This window comes from Marmota monax, unplaced genomic scaffold (genome assembly GCF_021218885.2).
Source record: "Marmota monax isolate L192 unplaced genomic scaffold, Marmota_monax_Labrador192_F-V1.1 WCK01_AAM20220418_F8-fsc00100, whole genome shotgun sequence".
Lineage (NCBI taxonomy): Eukaryota > Metazoa > Chordata > Mammalia > Rodentia > Sciuridae > Marmota > Marmota monax.
The window spans coordinates 5,254,843-5,271,523 of NW_026693872.1; the positions used below are offsets into that span (position 1 = coordinate 5,254,843).

The window sequence follows — 16,681 nt, forward strand, 5'->3', positions numbered from 1 at the left end:
GATTTATTTTCCCTATTTCAATGTTTATTTGTTCTCTGTGCTAAGTGATTTTATAGTTAGGATCTGGAATGTCCCCAGTGGCTCATGTATTAAAGGTTTGGTCCTCTGGTGGTGGTATTGGGAGGTGGTGGAAACTTTAAGAAGTGGGGACTAACTGGAGGAAATGGTTCCTGGGGCCATATTTCCTAGCCCACACCCTCTCCACCATAACATTCTGCCTTATCACATGCCCAGAAACAATGAAGCCAAGATACAATGGACTGAAATCTCTGAAACTGTGACCAAAATAAATCTCTCCTCCTCTTAAAATGCTTTTCTCAGCTGTTTTGTTATAGCATCAGAAAACTGACTAATACAAGTGGAAACAAGATAGTGAACAAGACAGAGGTCATATTTGTGCCCTTAAGGAGCTTACAGAGAGTTAAAGATTAAAATCCTAGTTGTAAAAAAAAAAAAAAAAAAAAAAAAAAAGGAGCTTACAGTATGTATGGGGAGAGAGAAATGGGAAAAGTCATTAGTTCCATAATTCCTTCAAACAGTTTAAAGTTGGGATAAGTGATATGAAGGAAGAGTGTATATAACAGTCTGGGTTTGCCAGAGAAAACTTCTTTGAGGAAATGTAACTGAATTTGAATTTGAAGAGGGGAGAAAAAGGGGGAAGAGGAAAATTCCAGGCAGAGAGAGTGGCATTCTTAAAGGAGAATTAGAGATGTGATTAACAATTGTGGGACAAGTTTATCTTTATGATCAAATTGTATGCTTTTATGTGATACTGGTATTGTGTTATCATTTTTAAAAGTTCCTTTAGAGACACATATTTGGACTGAAATATTGTGGATAAGATTATATGATGTCTGGGATTTTCTTCAAACTAATCTAGTAGCAGGGTGAGGGTCAGGAGTGGGTGAAGTTATAGATGAAACAAGATTTTTTTAGATGATTTAATAATTATTGAAATCAGGCGATGGGTACAGGAGTTCATTTTACTTGTCTCTTGACTTTTGTGTAGGTTGGAATTTTCCATAATAAAACTCTAAAAACTGATATTCCAACAACACATACTAAAAGTTGTTTGTATATTTTTGAGAGGTCACTGCACTTACCTCTTTCTACTCAGTAAACGTTAAAATAACATATTTAGGGCAAGGGAGTGGAGAAAGTGTCATGAATTAGAAAATACACAAATGTCTCAGTTTCTGGTCATGTGACTAATGTAAGAAGAATGTTTGGGTATTTATGGTACCTCTTGGCTAAAGCGTTATTTTATATTCTTTCTCATGCTCATTTTTCACTAGCCAAAGATGGTATGTTTCATATTTAGTGGAATCTTATAACATGATTCACTTTAGAGTAGAAGCCTGTGGAAGTATTACTGAAGGGATTCTATTATTAGGTCTTACATGTTATGGACAGTACTAGAGGGAATTTATAGGTTGGAAGAGAAATACAGGGTAGAACAGATGGAAATACCCCTTCCTTAAAAAATTCTTGGTTGGCTTGGTGTGGTAATAACATGGTGTGCATTCCTTTGATTTTCTTTTCCTTTTCTCATGTTATTCTGAGGTGGGCTAGAATATGTATTTAACAGCAGGAAGGAGTGGATTTTATAAGTTGGCTATGTACTGAGTGGGGTGGGCACCTAGGGAGGAAGGTTGAAAGATGAAGCCTCTTGTTTACATTTGTTTCAGTGTTAGGTCAATGGGGAATCATCATTTGTGATTTAGATTCAGACATTTCTTGAAAATACCTTTCCCACCAAAGTGAGTTTCTCTCCATTCCCTAACAAAGATTTCACTAGAATCAGATATATGCAAATTACATTTTCCTTCTCAAGCCAAGGTTAAATAAAAGGAAAAATGATGAAAGATTGCTATGGCATCACGGCTTTTCAGGGCTTGAGGATGAATTTGGCTCTCTGTAAACCAGAATGAGTCTCATTTTCAGTGCAAAACAGGAAAGGAAAGTAGTGGAGAACAGGGACTTAAGCATAAACATGTTCCAGCATAGCATTTGTGTTGAAAGGCTCTCTTTTCCCTGAAACATCAGTTATTATAGGCACTTTTCCGGCACTCTGAAAATCGTTTGGCAAATAAGGGTGTCCCATCCCTTTCTGCATTCCAGGCTGGGTTCTGGTCCCATTGCAGGGAAACACCAATCCCCAACAATGCTCCCTAAAAGCAAATGCTTTGTTCTCTCTTCACTGAATGCAGCTTGGGGTCTATTCTCAGCAGCAGGGCCTGGCATGGAAAATCTATTTGGAGCAACTTGTGGCCAGGAGGGAAAAATGCAAGCCCAGTGTGTGGGGGAGTGGCAGGCAGCCACCAGCAAGGCCAGTCATACCCACTGGCCAGGGTAGGCACCAACACTAAAAGAAAGGCAGACATGAGCACTATTTGTGTACCAACCCATGCCAACCCATCCTTATACACCATGCACATACTTGCCATTCCAGTCGCATGCACCACACTGCCACACACACATACACACAGCCATATACACACTATATAATACCCACCTGCATGCCACATACACACTCCACTCAGATATCACCCACGCTACATTAACACACATCTGTGCACGCAAGCTTCATCAAACAGTGCATAAGGTACACACATACACACACAAACACACACACACAGACTGCAGTCAGTTGGTGGCTTTCCCATTAAGTCAGGTGGGTTGCAGACTGGAAAAGTTGGGTGTCAGAGGGAAGAAGTAGTGGTGCTGGCCACTATCCTGAGCTGGACCTGGGAGTAGAAGGCAGGCCCAGGATTGAGCGTGCGTGGGGGCATATGTGTCCCCTAGGACTCTCTCTGGTCGCATGAGAAGGGTGAATGAGAGAAATGTGAGAAGCGCCTGCAAAGAGGCTAGTGTGTGTGTGGGTGTGTGGGTGTGTGTGTAAGACACAGAGAGAGCGGGAGAGAGGGAGGAGGGGGAGAACACCTCGCTCTGAGACGCTTCCAGAGCCTCCGATCAAGAGGGTCGGGCGGGCGTGTGAGCTGTGTGCACAGTCCTCGGTGGAGCGTGTGCACGTGTCTGCCATTCTCCAGGCGACTCTGCTCGGAGGAAGTGTGTGATGGAAGCGTGCTTGTGAGCTGGTTTGCATGGCCAGACAAGGCGACCAAGGCGCGTTTGTCTTAAGGGTCCTCCGTTGGAGTCTGTCGGAGGAACAGGGAGTGAGCTGCAGGAACTCGCCTTGGAGGGAGGCGACGCCAACGCCTGCGCTCCTGGGCCAGGCGTGCGTGAGGAGGCCGGGCTCATCCAGGGCGCGTGGCGGAAGCCGTGGCGGCGAGAACGCGCGTGTGCTTGTGCGCGTGCGCGTGGGGGCGCGGCGCGGAGAGAGGCGGCAGGCCCAGCCCGGTCACAGCAGCAGCCCGGGGCGGCTCCTCCTCGAGCCTGGGACCGCCGCGCACCAGCCGCCGTGGTCGCCGCGCCCTCCCGCGTCTGCAGTCGGCTCAGCGTTCTGTCCGCCCAGACGCCACTTTCCGGGCTCCCGGCCTCGGCTCCGTGCAGAGGAAGAGGAAATGAGTGCGGCCGCCGCGCCGGCGCCCGAACGGGGTTGGAAGAGCGAGAAAGTGGACGAGGCGCAGGCCCTGGCGCGGAGCTGCGCCGCCCGCAGACCCGACTTCCAGCCGTGCGACGGGCTCTCGATCTGTGCAACTCACAGCCATGGCAAGTGCTTCAAGCTGCACTGGTGCTGTCACCTAGGATGGTGTCACTGTAAGTGGAGCCGCGTGTCCGCTACCACCGCGGTCCTGGGGGCGCCCGCGGGGCCGTGCGGGTCGCGGCTGGCGCGGTGCAGCCGGGGGCTCCGCGCTCTCCCGGGGCTGCCGCGCCGCAGGCTGGGGCTGCGCTGAGCTCCGGGTCTCTAGAACTGCTCTGGAGCGCAATGCCTGGGCTTGCGCTGCCTTGGCAACGAGAGGAATTCCCGGGGGGGCGGGGGGGGAGGTTAGCTCTGGTCACTTGCCCTCGTCCCGGCAAGCTTTTTCTTTGGTACCAGAAATGTCCAGGCCGTGTATTGAGAAGTCAGCGGAGGAGAAGCCTCCGTTGCGGGGTGGGTGGTGCAAGAAGCACCTCACTTTCTTTCTCACTTGGCTTCCCGACTGCTGTTTAAAAAAGTCTTGGAAATTGAACTTGTCCCATTGATCATATTCCAACTGAGAAAGCGCTGAAATGTGAGCAATTGCTTCCAGGAAGTTTAAAGAAACCGTTTTGGAGGGCACACTCTTTAGATACCCAGTTGCAGCATTTAGATCCAAGTTATGAGTGTGTTTAAGAATTAGAAAATAAACTGACTTGTAGATACGCTTGAAGGATCTTAATTTAATGTATGAAAGCTAGAACTACATGGTCCGGGACCTTTCTCTGTCTTTATGCTGCCTTTGATTTTTTAAGTAGATTAAACTTAAGTAGCCATTTAATCAGAATTCCACAATTTGATTAGTTCATAGTATTTGGCCTTCTCTATCTGATGAATCATTTCTTTTTAGAAATACATTCTAAAGTTAGTTTCCACATAATATTAGAAGGTTTTTGTGTGCTTATTTAGGACACAATTTTCAAGTGAACTTAATATTATTTTTTTCCTTGTTGGTTAGAAGAAAGTGACTCACCAAAGATGCGTATATAACAAATCCCTTTTTACCTTAACTGAACACGATTGGATATTTTTAGTCGAATTTGTGAATTAAGGGATAGAAAATCCTTGCATTTTCTTTACAAATTCAAAGCACATGGAGCAGTACTGTTTTTGTCTTCCATCTGCTGATGGATCAGTTTCTTCTTATGTCACATTATTCTTATTGTGCTTAGAGAAAGCAATGGGGACAGGTTACATAGTTGGAAGTAGCAATCACGGGAAACCTGGGTGCTAAAATACACAAGTAGGAGTCTGGTGAGGCAGTTTTCCTGCAGAGGCATAGTGTGGACTATGAGGAAGGTTTAAATTGGTCCAAGTCAGTGCCTGTTTACAGCATCCCTTCTAAGTGCACCATTACTGTTGGAAACCTTACAGTCTAATCAGCTAGCTTCTTCCTTCATTAGCCTTGACTCTTAAAATATTCTTCCTTATAAAGAGCTGAAATCTTTACTTTCTAAATTCTTTCCACGGGTCCTATTTGTGCCTTATGAGATCATATAGAACAAATTCTTTTTCAGAATATGGCTGTTTGAGCTGTTTACATATATGTATCTATATGCATGGGAATTTTTTTTTTCAGACAGTGACTCTTATCTTTTTATCCCTGGCCATTCTCATAATGAAATAGATTTTCCTGGTGTTTTCTGTAATAGGTTTGAACTTCATGTTCATTGAGTGACTGAATGAAGATAGCCACCATTTTCCTTCGAAGCCATTGTTTTGTCCTGTTTATAAATTTACACTGCCTTTTGCCCTTTTATGGAAGAGTATCCAGGCTTCTAAGCATCCTGGTTCTTTTCTGAACATGTTCCAATGTGGTTATGATCCTGTAAAGATTGTGACCACAGAAAGGCAGGTAGTATCCCAGTTGTGGTCTGATCAGACCAGAGTGGAGCAAGACTGCTACATTCCCATCTTTGAGATACTTCTGTTGCTGCAGCTATAGAGTCACATTAGCTCTTCTGATATCCACATCTTGTCATACTGAGCTTGCTGCTGTCACATTGAACTAAGCTTGCTATCAACTAGAGCCATTGAACGGGCCCTTCAAAAAAAAAATATTATGGGGAAAATTAAGCCAGTTGTGGCAGTTTCCTTTTCAAAATTATAGGTATATTTTTAGACACAAGTATAGATAACCTTAGATCTTTTTCCTTATTTTAGGAAGATTAACCTATTTTTCTTACTATGTTTTTTCATTCCAGCTTTTTAATAATACATATTAGTTATTCCTCCTAGGTTCATGTCATGCCCATCTTAGATGCCAACAGTGTATATTAACTTTATATACCTTCATTCTAATTATTAATAAGAATAGGAAAATTAGGAAAAACTTATAGAGTTCTGAAACTCAATAGCAATTCATTAATGACTACTTAAAGTTGTTCACACAATTACCTAGTCACCTAAGCATACTTTTATCCATCTTTTATTTCTCACATCCACATGGCTGTAACAAGAGTTGGACAGATGACTTTGTTGCAATCCTACCAATACAGGATTTTTACTGCTTCTTTCTGATCTATGATCTATCTTACGAATTGTCTCTCTAAAAAAAAAAAAAACAAAACACACACACACACATACACATTAAATGGTATAACTCAGATTGGTTCCACAAATGCTCACCACTTTTTCTAAATAGTAGCTGATTTTGAATAAATGATCTGAATTTTGAAAAGGATTGATGTCAGGTATGCTGCACTGTTGTGACAATTCTCTCTGATTTTAAATTTAGACCTGCATTCATTTGCTCTTTTCTAGTCTTCGGCCAGGCTCTGATTCTCATGCTTCCTGCCTGGGCAGCAGTTTAGTGATCCATTCACAAGGAGCTGTGGCATTAAAAGCAGCCAGGTGCTGTGTTATGGTCTCCTCACCTGATTGGTCATCAACTCTTTCTACCCCTTTTAGCCCAAATAGCATTTTTATCTTTAGGAGAAATAAGTCAACATACTTAAGAAGTTCGTTCGTATTCTCTCTCTCTCTCTATCTCTTTCTCTCTCTTTCTCTCCCTCATTCATGAAACACTTCAATTCTAAGCATGCATATGTCATAAGCACCTTCTCTTTATGAGACATTATTATAAAAATAATACAAATATGAATACATCTGGATTCTGCCCTTTAAGCAGAGTCTAGGGAAAGTTGCATGCTATATTTTCCTTGAAAATGGTGGATTCAGAATAAATAAAGGAAGTTTAGCAATATATAACTGATGTTAAAATTGTAAAACTTATAACCTTATTGAATAGAAAAGGCTGAAAAAAATGAACATGTTTATAAAAGATGTGGAAAGCTTTTATATATATATATATATATATATATATATATATATATATATATATATTCATATTCATAGATGCAGTGCTTGGTGCATTATTACATAATTAGTGTATTTGGGTGATGACTGACTTTTGATGTCTAGGAGCAAAACTCTAGCATCTCCTATTGGTGTTAAAGATAGATTATGGTGTTGAATAAAGATAGATTATGGTGTTGAATAAACTGTGACTCTGAATCTGTTACTTAAACTTTCTTAGTAAGGAATGATATTAGACTGAATTAATAAATGAAGGTGTTTTTTGTTGTTGTTGTTGTTGTTGTTTTTGGTACTGGGGAATTGAACTCAGGGGCACTCAACCACTGAGTCACATCCCCAGCCCTTTTTGTATTTCATTTATAAACAGGGTCTCACTGAGTTGCTTAGGACCTCATTAAGCTGCTGAGGCTGGCTTTGAACCTTCTTCAATCCTCCTATCTCAGCCTCCTGAGCCACTGGGATTATAGGCATGTGCCACCATTCCTGGCCATAAGTGAAGGTTTCTAAGAGGAGTCTTGAGAAAGGAAAAGATATGACTTGGTTAGTGGAGAGATGGGGGAAAACCATATGCAGGTATTATGAGGTAGATTTTTGTGGGGACAGATTATTTAAAAGGAAAAAGAAATAGATTGGTGGAGATAGAGATAAGTGGGTGGATTTGAGAGAAATCTGAGGTGAAATCTGTAGCTCAATAGATTTGAAGAATAAGAGGCAACTTATTAAAAATAACTTCTGGACTTTTGGAATTCTGCCTTTTGCAGCTTAAATGGATGGAGAAGCAGGATTGGGAGGAAGATCATGAATCTGTGTTTGGATTTATTGTGTTTAAGCTGCTTTTTGTCATCTCATGGTGATGTCAGTAAGCCATTAGATAAAGAATCAGAAACTCAAGGGGGGGAGGTCTGAGCTAGAGATAACATGGAGGTCATTTACTTATTATAGTTTGCAGTTATAGCCGTGAAGTGTGAGATTGCCAAGGGGGAGAAGTGAAGAAAACCCTTAGGCTTTCCTTTAGAACACCAGTGTTTAAAGTCTGGACCCAGGAAGATAACTTCCAGAGGAGACTTGGAAGAGATGGCTATAGAAGAAATATATGAATAGTATTTCAGAAGCCAAGGGAAACGAGTATTTGAAGAAAGAATACTAAGATGAACCCCATTTTCAGCAAATTCTTAGACACTCTTGAAATGTAATAGTAGTAATTTTCTTTACTGAAGAGGAGGATGAAAGGTTGAGCCTTGACTTTAGGAATATACGTAATTGAAGTTTGAATCCAAGCTATTTGTGGCAGTAATACTTCAAGGTAAAAAGGAGGTAGAGTGCCAGGAGTATCCTTGATTAGGACACAGATGATTTTTAATATTTATTCAATGATTACTTTGTGCTGGAGTAAACTTAATATACTGAGTACTTTCTAGTCAGTTATGTCATTATATCCATTTTAGAGCTGAGAAAAAGCCTAGAGAGAGAGGTTAAGGAACTTTCCCTTGGGCATAGAGCTAGTAAGGACTGGAGCCTAGATTTGAATCCGTGTTATGACTGATTCTAGGACCTGGACTTGGAACCACCATTGGTGCTACAGAGCAATGTAAAATTAATGAGCAGAGCAGAAGCCAGAGAGCTCAACTTCATTAAAGCCAGTGATGGCGAAATTTTAAGAAATGGGCAGGTAGTATGCATTGCAGCAGTGAAATCCAGAAGATGAGAACTTTAAAAAGGTCATTGGAATGGAGTATTACTCTGCATTAAAAAATGACAAAATCATAGAATTTACAGGGAAATGGATGGCATTAGAGCAGATTATGCTAAGTGAAGCTAGCCAATCCCTAAAAAACAAATGCCAAATGTCTTCTTTGATATAAGGAAAGTAACTAAGAACAGAGTAGGGACGAAGAACAGGAGAAGAAGATTAACATTTAACAGGGATGAGAGGTGGGAGGGAAAGGGAGAGAGAAGGTAAATTGCACGGTAATGGAAAGAGACCCTCAGGGTTATACAGTGGAGGGGGTAGAGAGAGAGGAGGGGAGGGGAGGGGAGAGGTGGGGAGGGGGGAGGGTGGATGATGGGAAAGGCAGCGGAGCACAACAGACACTAGTATGGCAATTTGTAAATCAATGGATGTGTAACTGATGTGAATCTGCAATCTGTGTATGGGGTGAAGGTGGGAGTTCATAACCCACTAGAATCAAAGTGTGGAATATGATATGTCAAGAAATTTGTAATGTTTTGAACAACCCACAATAAAAAATTAAAAAAAAAAAAAAAAAAAAAAAAAAAGGTCATTGGATATTGAACAGTACAGCCCAAGTGAAGGGTTAAGAAAGAGAAAGTGATTAGAAGGTGACAGGTGGGGTTGAGTGGGTGTACAAGGTATGACATAGGTGCCACCAGCAGAACTCAGAGTTGGCTTAGTAAAATCACATAAAAGGTGAGCTCAACTTTCTGCAGAAGACATCTTAAAAGATGTCGGTTTCTTTCAGGTTGAAAGCAGGAAGAGTGGGACTTGATGTTGTCTAATAGATGGTATTAGCATATCTAAAGAAAGACTGTCACAGCAGAAGGTAGATGGGCAGCCTAGAAATGTGGAAGGAATGGGGACTGGAAAAGCAGGTGCTTTTCGGGAACTGTTGAGAGAAGGTGGTATGCTGCCTAGCCTGGGTGGGCTTGGGGCGGGGCTGTCCCTGCAGACCCTGGCGGCTATAATTCCTGTTTATTAGCTCTCCTGCACGGAGACAGGAGCTGTTAGAAAATTCAAATGTCTGGACTTTAGGGAAATATGCTTCTTTCTGTTAGTAAATTAGCATGATATTTCTCATGTTATTCTGTTTTTCCTGCTTTTATACAACTCTATGGAAACTCAACAGGGTCAAGCTCTGACTTCCCTAGGGGAAAGGTAGTTGGTTTTTCTAAAGAACTTCTTAATCATTTCTATGACACTAGCTAGAGAGAAAGTATTCAAAAAGGTTGACAGTGAAACCCAGACCCCCCACCAAAAAAAAAAAAAAAAAGAAAAAAAAAAGAGTGGGAAGCTGATTAGGTAGAAAACTCTAGTTATGCTTTTTTCCTGAGCATGAAGATTCTAACCATGTCTAGTGATTCAAGGATGAGAAGACATTTTTTAAGAGAAGAATAGGGTTCTGGATGAGTTTCTTCGAGGCTCTTCCAAGTAGGGAAAGTTGATGGGTAGGGAAAACTGATGGCGTCTTTCCATCTGAGTGGTGCTTCAGTCACGACTGCACTGACCTCAGCAATAACAAGTACAGAAGGGCACAGTAGGGATTGTTTTGTATGTGTTAGTTTATTCAAACCTTGCAACAAACTTGTGGGGCAAACACTCTTACTGTCCTCTTTTTGATCAGGAAACTCACATAAGGTCACATGTAGTACCTTTGGTGGCCTGTAGTAGCTGTGCATCAGAATGTGACAGACCAGCTGGCACCAGGGCTGCTGGTTTCTTGATTCTGCTGAAGGTACTTTGAGGAGGAATTCAGCTGTTTTAAATTATCTTTGGAACAAGCAGAAATTAAGTAATTAAGTAAGAATGGCTTTTGATTTTAAGAGAAGGGCAATTATCTGCAACATGGATGTTTGTGAACTCCATAAAACTGTGCTATTAAAAAACACTTGAGGCCAGGCATGGTGGCACTCACCTGTAATTCTAGCAATTTAGGAGGCTGAAGCAGGAGGATAGCAAGTTCCAGGCCAGACTCAGCAACTTTGCAAGACCCTGTTTCAAAATAAAAAATAAAAGCTGGGTGTGGTGGCGCATGCCTGTAATCCTAGCAGCTTAGGAGGCAGAGGCAGGAGGATCGTGGATTCAGACGCAGCTTCAGCAATGGGGAGGCACTAAGCAACTCAGTGAGACCCTGTCTCTAAATAAAAGACAAAAAAAAAATAGGGCTGGGGATGTGGCTCAAGGGTCAAGTGCCCCTGAGTTCAATCCCCAGTTATTTATTTATAAATAAATAAATAAATGGGATTTGGTATAGCTCAGTGGTAAAGTATCTCTGGGTTCAATCTGCACACCCACAAGTTTGATAATGTACAATGATACTTTTTTTAAAAAATAGGCAAAAATATATTGTATAGCATGAAGCTTCTGTCATGTCATATCCTCAAATAATTCCTAACTTTTAGGTGCAAACCTTTTTTGGTATTAGACTTGCATACAGACATTTGAATTGTCACTTGCAGACCTGTTGAACTGAGACTTGAACCAGATGGCTTTTGAGGACCTTTCTGTGGTAATTTATTACATTACAAAACCTTCGTTTCATTTAAGTTTGTTCTTTCATGTTATAGCATCTCATTGATTATAGGAAAGAGTATTTCTAGAGAAATTAAGTAATATTGATCTCAGATAAACCTAGGAATGCCTTTGACATATGTCTCATAAATGAGCTTTTTTTGAAAATGAACATATGGTTTATACATACACAGTGGAAGGCAGAGTTTTCCTAGAAAGAACAAGAGCTTTGATGTCAGACACACCTGTCTTAATCATGGTCCTTCTACCTCTCAGCATTGTGACCCTGGACAGTCTTCTTAACCTCTCTCAGCTTCAGTGTCCCTTTCTATAAAACAGGAGTAAAAACCCTACTTTCCAGGGTTAAGAACATATAAGCAAACTAGTGGATTAGACAATGTAGCGTCCTTGTGGCAGGCTCTTGAGTTGGACTTTGTGTTTCCATCATAGCTCTTCCCATTTTCTAGTTATATAATTCGGGAAATTACTTAAATCTGTCTTTGAATTTCCTCTCTCTCCCTTTTTCTTTCTTCCTTTTTCTTTCCATAACTGGGAATTGAAACACAGGGGTACTTTATCACTGAGCTACATCCCAGTCCTTTTTATTTTCAGACACGCTGTTGCTAACTTGTGCAGGCTGGCCTCGAACTTGTGCCTCAGCCTCCTGAGTAGCTGGGTTTATGGGTGTGTGCCATCACCCCTGGCAGTTTCCTCTTTTCAATATGGCGATAATAATAATGTCAGCCTCAAAGTATTGTGATTATCCTTAGAGTTATATAGAAGCAAGAAAACTGAATAAATTGAAGGACACAAAAGCACACAAAATGACTGTTATGACTGACTGACTTTTTTTTTTTTTTTTTAAACTTGGGTGCCATCCAGAGTCACATATGTTTATTTTAGTCTCCTTTAGTCATTCTGAAACAATGTTACTTTTTTTATGACATTGAATTTTCTGTTTTAGAGAGAGAGAGAGAGAAAGAGAAAGAATTTTTTAATATTTATTTTTGGTTTTCAGTGGACACAACATCTTTATTTTATTTTTATGTGGTGCTGAGGATCAAACCCAGCGCCCCTCGAATGCCAGGCAAGCACACTACCGCTTGAGCCACATCCCGAGCCCAATGACATTGAATTTTTTGAAGAGTCCCTGATAAGTATCTATAGGATGCCCATATTACAAATTTGCCTAATTGTCTCCTCACGATTAGATTTTTGTTAAAATTTTGTCAGGTTGCTGCATAGGTGACCTTGTCAGTGTCACGAGAAAAGACACAGGATGTCAGGCGCTCCACTACTGCGGCTGCTGAGGTGGTTACTGCCAGGTTGCCTGTTGTAGGCAGATCTATCTCTTCCCTTTTGTTTCTTCTTTTTAAAATTATGGTGATATTTTGTTTTTAAAAAGTAATTTGTATGGTTGGTGATACTTTGATATTGGATATCCTGTTCCATAACCAACTTTTTAAAAAAGTTTCTTTTATGGGGCTGGGGATATGGCTCAGTTGGTAGAGTGCTTGCCTCACATGCACAAAGCCCTGGGTTCAATCCCCAGTGCCACAAAAAAAAAAAAAAAGAAAAGAAAAGAAAAGAAAAAAAAATTTGTAGTTGTAAAATAGATGGAATGCCTTAATTTTATTTGCTTATTTAATTTTTATTTTTTTCAGTATTAGGGATTGAACTCAGGGACACTCAACAACTGAGCCACATCCCCAGCCTTATTTTGTATTTTATTTAGAGACAGGGTCTCACTGAATTGCTTAGTGCCTCACCATTGCTGAAGCTGGCTTTGAACTTTGGATCCTCCTGCCTCAACCTCCAAGCTGCTGGGATTATAGGTGTGTCCCACTGCACCTGGCTTATTTGTTTATGTTTATGTGGTGCTAAGGATGGATCCCAGTGCCTCACACATGCTTGGCAAGTGCTCTGACACTGAGCTGCAGCCCCCACCCTCTCCAACCAACTTTAACACCGTGATTTCTGCATTGACTGGAGGTCCTTGCATGTGTCATTTAATGATCTAAATATGTCATTCCTACTGCCATCCAATGGCACCTTCTCTCTGAGGAGGAGTTTCTCTTCTTTACCTGCAGTTCTTCATTTTAATTGTTATTGTAAAGTGTTGTTTTTTTTGTCTGGTGCATCATAATCAAATGTCATAATTCTTTTCGGTGCTCAATTGCCTTAGGTTTGGGCAGGAAGCGTTCCTTCAAGCTGGCATCTGCGTCTGTCCTTTTCACAAGTCTTCTTGTTTGTTGATCACTTCCCAGTTTTCTGGCACAGCAGGTTTGTCCAGGCTTGTCTAATAATTCCCTGGCCCAGATCAGAAAGCTGGTATTTTTCCCAGAATCCCAGGTTCTTTTTTTGTGAGAAACGGTGAGAAAACCATCATCTGGTCTCTGGGTGTGCTTGTTTCCACTGGATGCTGTTGCATCGCCGGGTGTCCTTCATCTTTTTTTTTTTTTGTTATTAAACCCTGCTTTACAGTACATCATCCTATTTACTCATTCCTTCTGTGCTCAGCTGCACACAAGAGAGTTTAGAAATTACTACATGGGTACCACCACCACCAACAAACCGGTGACTAAAGTTTAAGATTCCTTGCATGCCTTTGTCTTCAGATGGAATCCTAGAAGGGAGGTGTAGTGAAAGAGCACTGAGCTTGGCCGTTTGTTGAATTGCGTGTCTGTTTCCTAATGGTCTTCTTCTTGTTTCTCATTCTGATCAATTGCTAGATTTTCTTTCAGTGAAACTTTTATTTCGAGATAATTGCAGTCACGAGAAGCAGTATAAAAGAGGTCCTAAGTACCCTTTATCCAGTTCTCCAGTGGTAACACCTTGCAAAGCTATAGTACTGTACCATGTCCAGGAAGGTGACATTGGTGCAGTCAGGATAAAGGACAGGGATGGCTCATGCTGGCCTTCTAGAGCCACACATGCTTCTTCTCTGGCCCCAACCCCTCCTCAGTCCCTGGCAATCCCTAAACTGTTCTCCATTTCTATAGTTTTATTTCCAGAATGCATAAACATGGACACACATAGGGTGTAATCTTTCATGATTGGCTTTTGTCACTCACCGTGACTCCTTGGAAGTCCATCCAGGTTGCTGAGTGTATCAATTGTTTGTTTATTTGTTTTTCTTTGTTTCTTTCTTAGAAATAGGCAAATCACAGATTTATTGAAAGGGTAAGTAAAAGTCACACTCTGTAAAGTGACATGGTCTGAGTGGGAGAGCCGCTCCGGCCCCCTAGTTTCTTTTCACAGCTGACTAGCATTTCATGGCATACACACACCACAGTTTCTTTAGCCATTCACCCATTGAAGGATGTTTAAATTATTTCCAGTTTTAATATAAACAAAAATGTAAATATTCATGTACATTTTTCTGTGTGACTTCTTTTCTCCTGGATAAATGTCCATGGATGCCACTTCTGGGTTGTATGGTAGTTACATGTTTAATATTTTAAAGAAACTGCCCAACCATTTTGCAGAGGGACTGTACCACTCCTCCTCACTCACACCTGTGTGTGAGTGGTCCAATTTCCTCATCATATCCTTGCCAGTTTTTGGTGTAGTCGCAGTTGTTGTCTTAGCCACTAAGAGGTGTCCTTTTAGTTTGGGTTACTATAACACAATACCATATTTTGTGCTTATAAACTAGAAGTTTATTTCTGTTTGGGGGTGCAGTACCAGGGATTGAACTCAGGGGCACTTGACCACTGAGCCACATCCCAGCCCTATTTTGTATTTTATTTAGAGACAAGAGTCTCACTGAGTTGCTTAGCACCTGGCCATTGCTGAGTTTGGCTTCGAACTCAAGATCCTCCTGCCTCAGCCTCCCAAGCCACTGGAAGACATTTATTTCTTATAAACTTGTCATGGAGGTTGATAGCCCAGTCTCCAGGTACTGACATAGTAGGGTTCTATTGAGGGTCTTCTTCCTGGTTGTAGATTGCTGACTTATCAGTGTATCTTTAATAGAGAGGAGGATAAAAGGCTAAAGAGCACCCTGGCTTCTCTTTCAGAAGGGCACCAATCCCATTCATGAGCATTCCACTCTTATAACCTGATTACCTTTCAGGGGCCCCATCTTCTAATACAGTCACTCTGATGAATAGATTTCACCGTTCATGACATGGGGGCACAGATGTTCAGTCAAAAAGTGTGTACTGATGCCTTGTTTGAATTTTCATTTTCATTTATTTATTGGCTGGTGTTCATGTGCATGTATGCTACTTGTATGTCCTCCTGAGTGAAATGTTTCTTCATGTCTTTTGTTCTCTTCTTTACAATTCATTGTATGAAGCTTGTATTACTCTGATACCAAACCCAGACAAAATAGTACAAAGAACTATGGACCAACATTACTCATGAATACAAAAGATGTAAAAATCCTTAACAAACTATTAGCAAATAGAATTCAGCAATACATAAAAAGAAGTACTCACCATAACAGATGTTTTTTATTTTCCTTCGATGGATTGTGCCTTTGGTGCTTTTAAGAATTCTTGTCAAGCTTGAGAGCTCAAAGATTTTCTCATTTTTCCTAAAAGTTCTACAATTTTAAGTTTTACATTTAACCCCACAATCCATTTTGAGTTAATTTTTGCATGAAGTGGGTGACATAGACCAAAGTTCACTTTTTTGTATATAGGTGTTCATTTGCTCCAGCCCCATGGAATAAAAGGCTGCTTTCCTCTATTAAATTGCTTTGGTGCCTTTGTCAAAAATAATATCCTATGGGTCTATTTATAGACTTTCTATCATATTCCGGTGACTTGTGTGTCTCCTCTGCTGCAATATCATAGTCTGATATAGCTGCACAGTATAAGAAATCTTTATATGGGGTGAACTGATTCTTTCCACTTATGTTTTTCAGAATTATTTTAGCTATTCTAGTCCCTTTGCCTTTCCATATGAATTCTAGAATAATCTTGACTAAATCTATATAAAAACAACTTGCTGGTATTTTGATAGGAATCACAATAAATCTGTGTATCAATTATAGATGTCTATGTTTTTCGTCAGTATTATATAGCTTTTAGCATATGAGTCCTACACGTTTTGTTAGAATTTTGCATAAACATTTAAATTTTTTGAGTGATTGTAAATATTTTTACATTTTCAGTCCTGGTTCATGGCCAGCATGTAAAAATCCAATTTACTTTCTGTATTCTCTTTTGATCCTATCACCTTGCTGAGGTACCTTTTTAGTTTTAGGAGGGTTTTTAAATTTTCAAATAAATTCCATTGGATTTTCTACAGAGACAGTCTTCCATCTTAAAACAGGGATGGTTTGAGTTTTTGCTTTCAAATTTGTATGCCTTCCTGCACCCTGCCTTTTCTTGTTGTATTACACTGGCTAGAACTTCTAGCCTTGGGTTTAATAGGAGTGGTGAGAGAATGTGTTTGTTCCTTTTCCCCCCATCTCAGAAGGAAAGCCCTGAATCTTTCACTTTTAAGTGTAATGGCAGCAGTAA

General features: G+C 40.7%; 1 protein-coding gene across 1 annotated transcript in view; it reads left to right on the top strand.

The window, feature by feature from the left end:
* Nucleotides 1–3,339: 3,339 nt before the first annotated feature.
* CUNH3orf70 (chromosome unknown C3orf70 homolog) overlaps nt 3,340–16,681 on the top strand; it is a 75,751-nt gene continuing 62,409 nt past the window's right edge. The window contains exon 1 of the mRNA XM_046462620.2: nt 3,340–3,720. Within this exon, the coding sequence (XP_046318576.1) occupies nt 3,525–3,720 (196 nt within the window). The 5' untranslated portion in view covers nt 3,340–3,524. The remainder of the gene's footprint in view (nt 3,721–16,681) is intronic.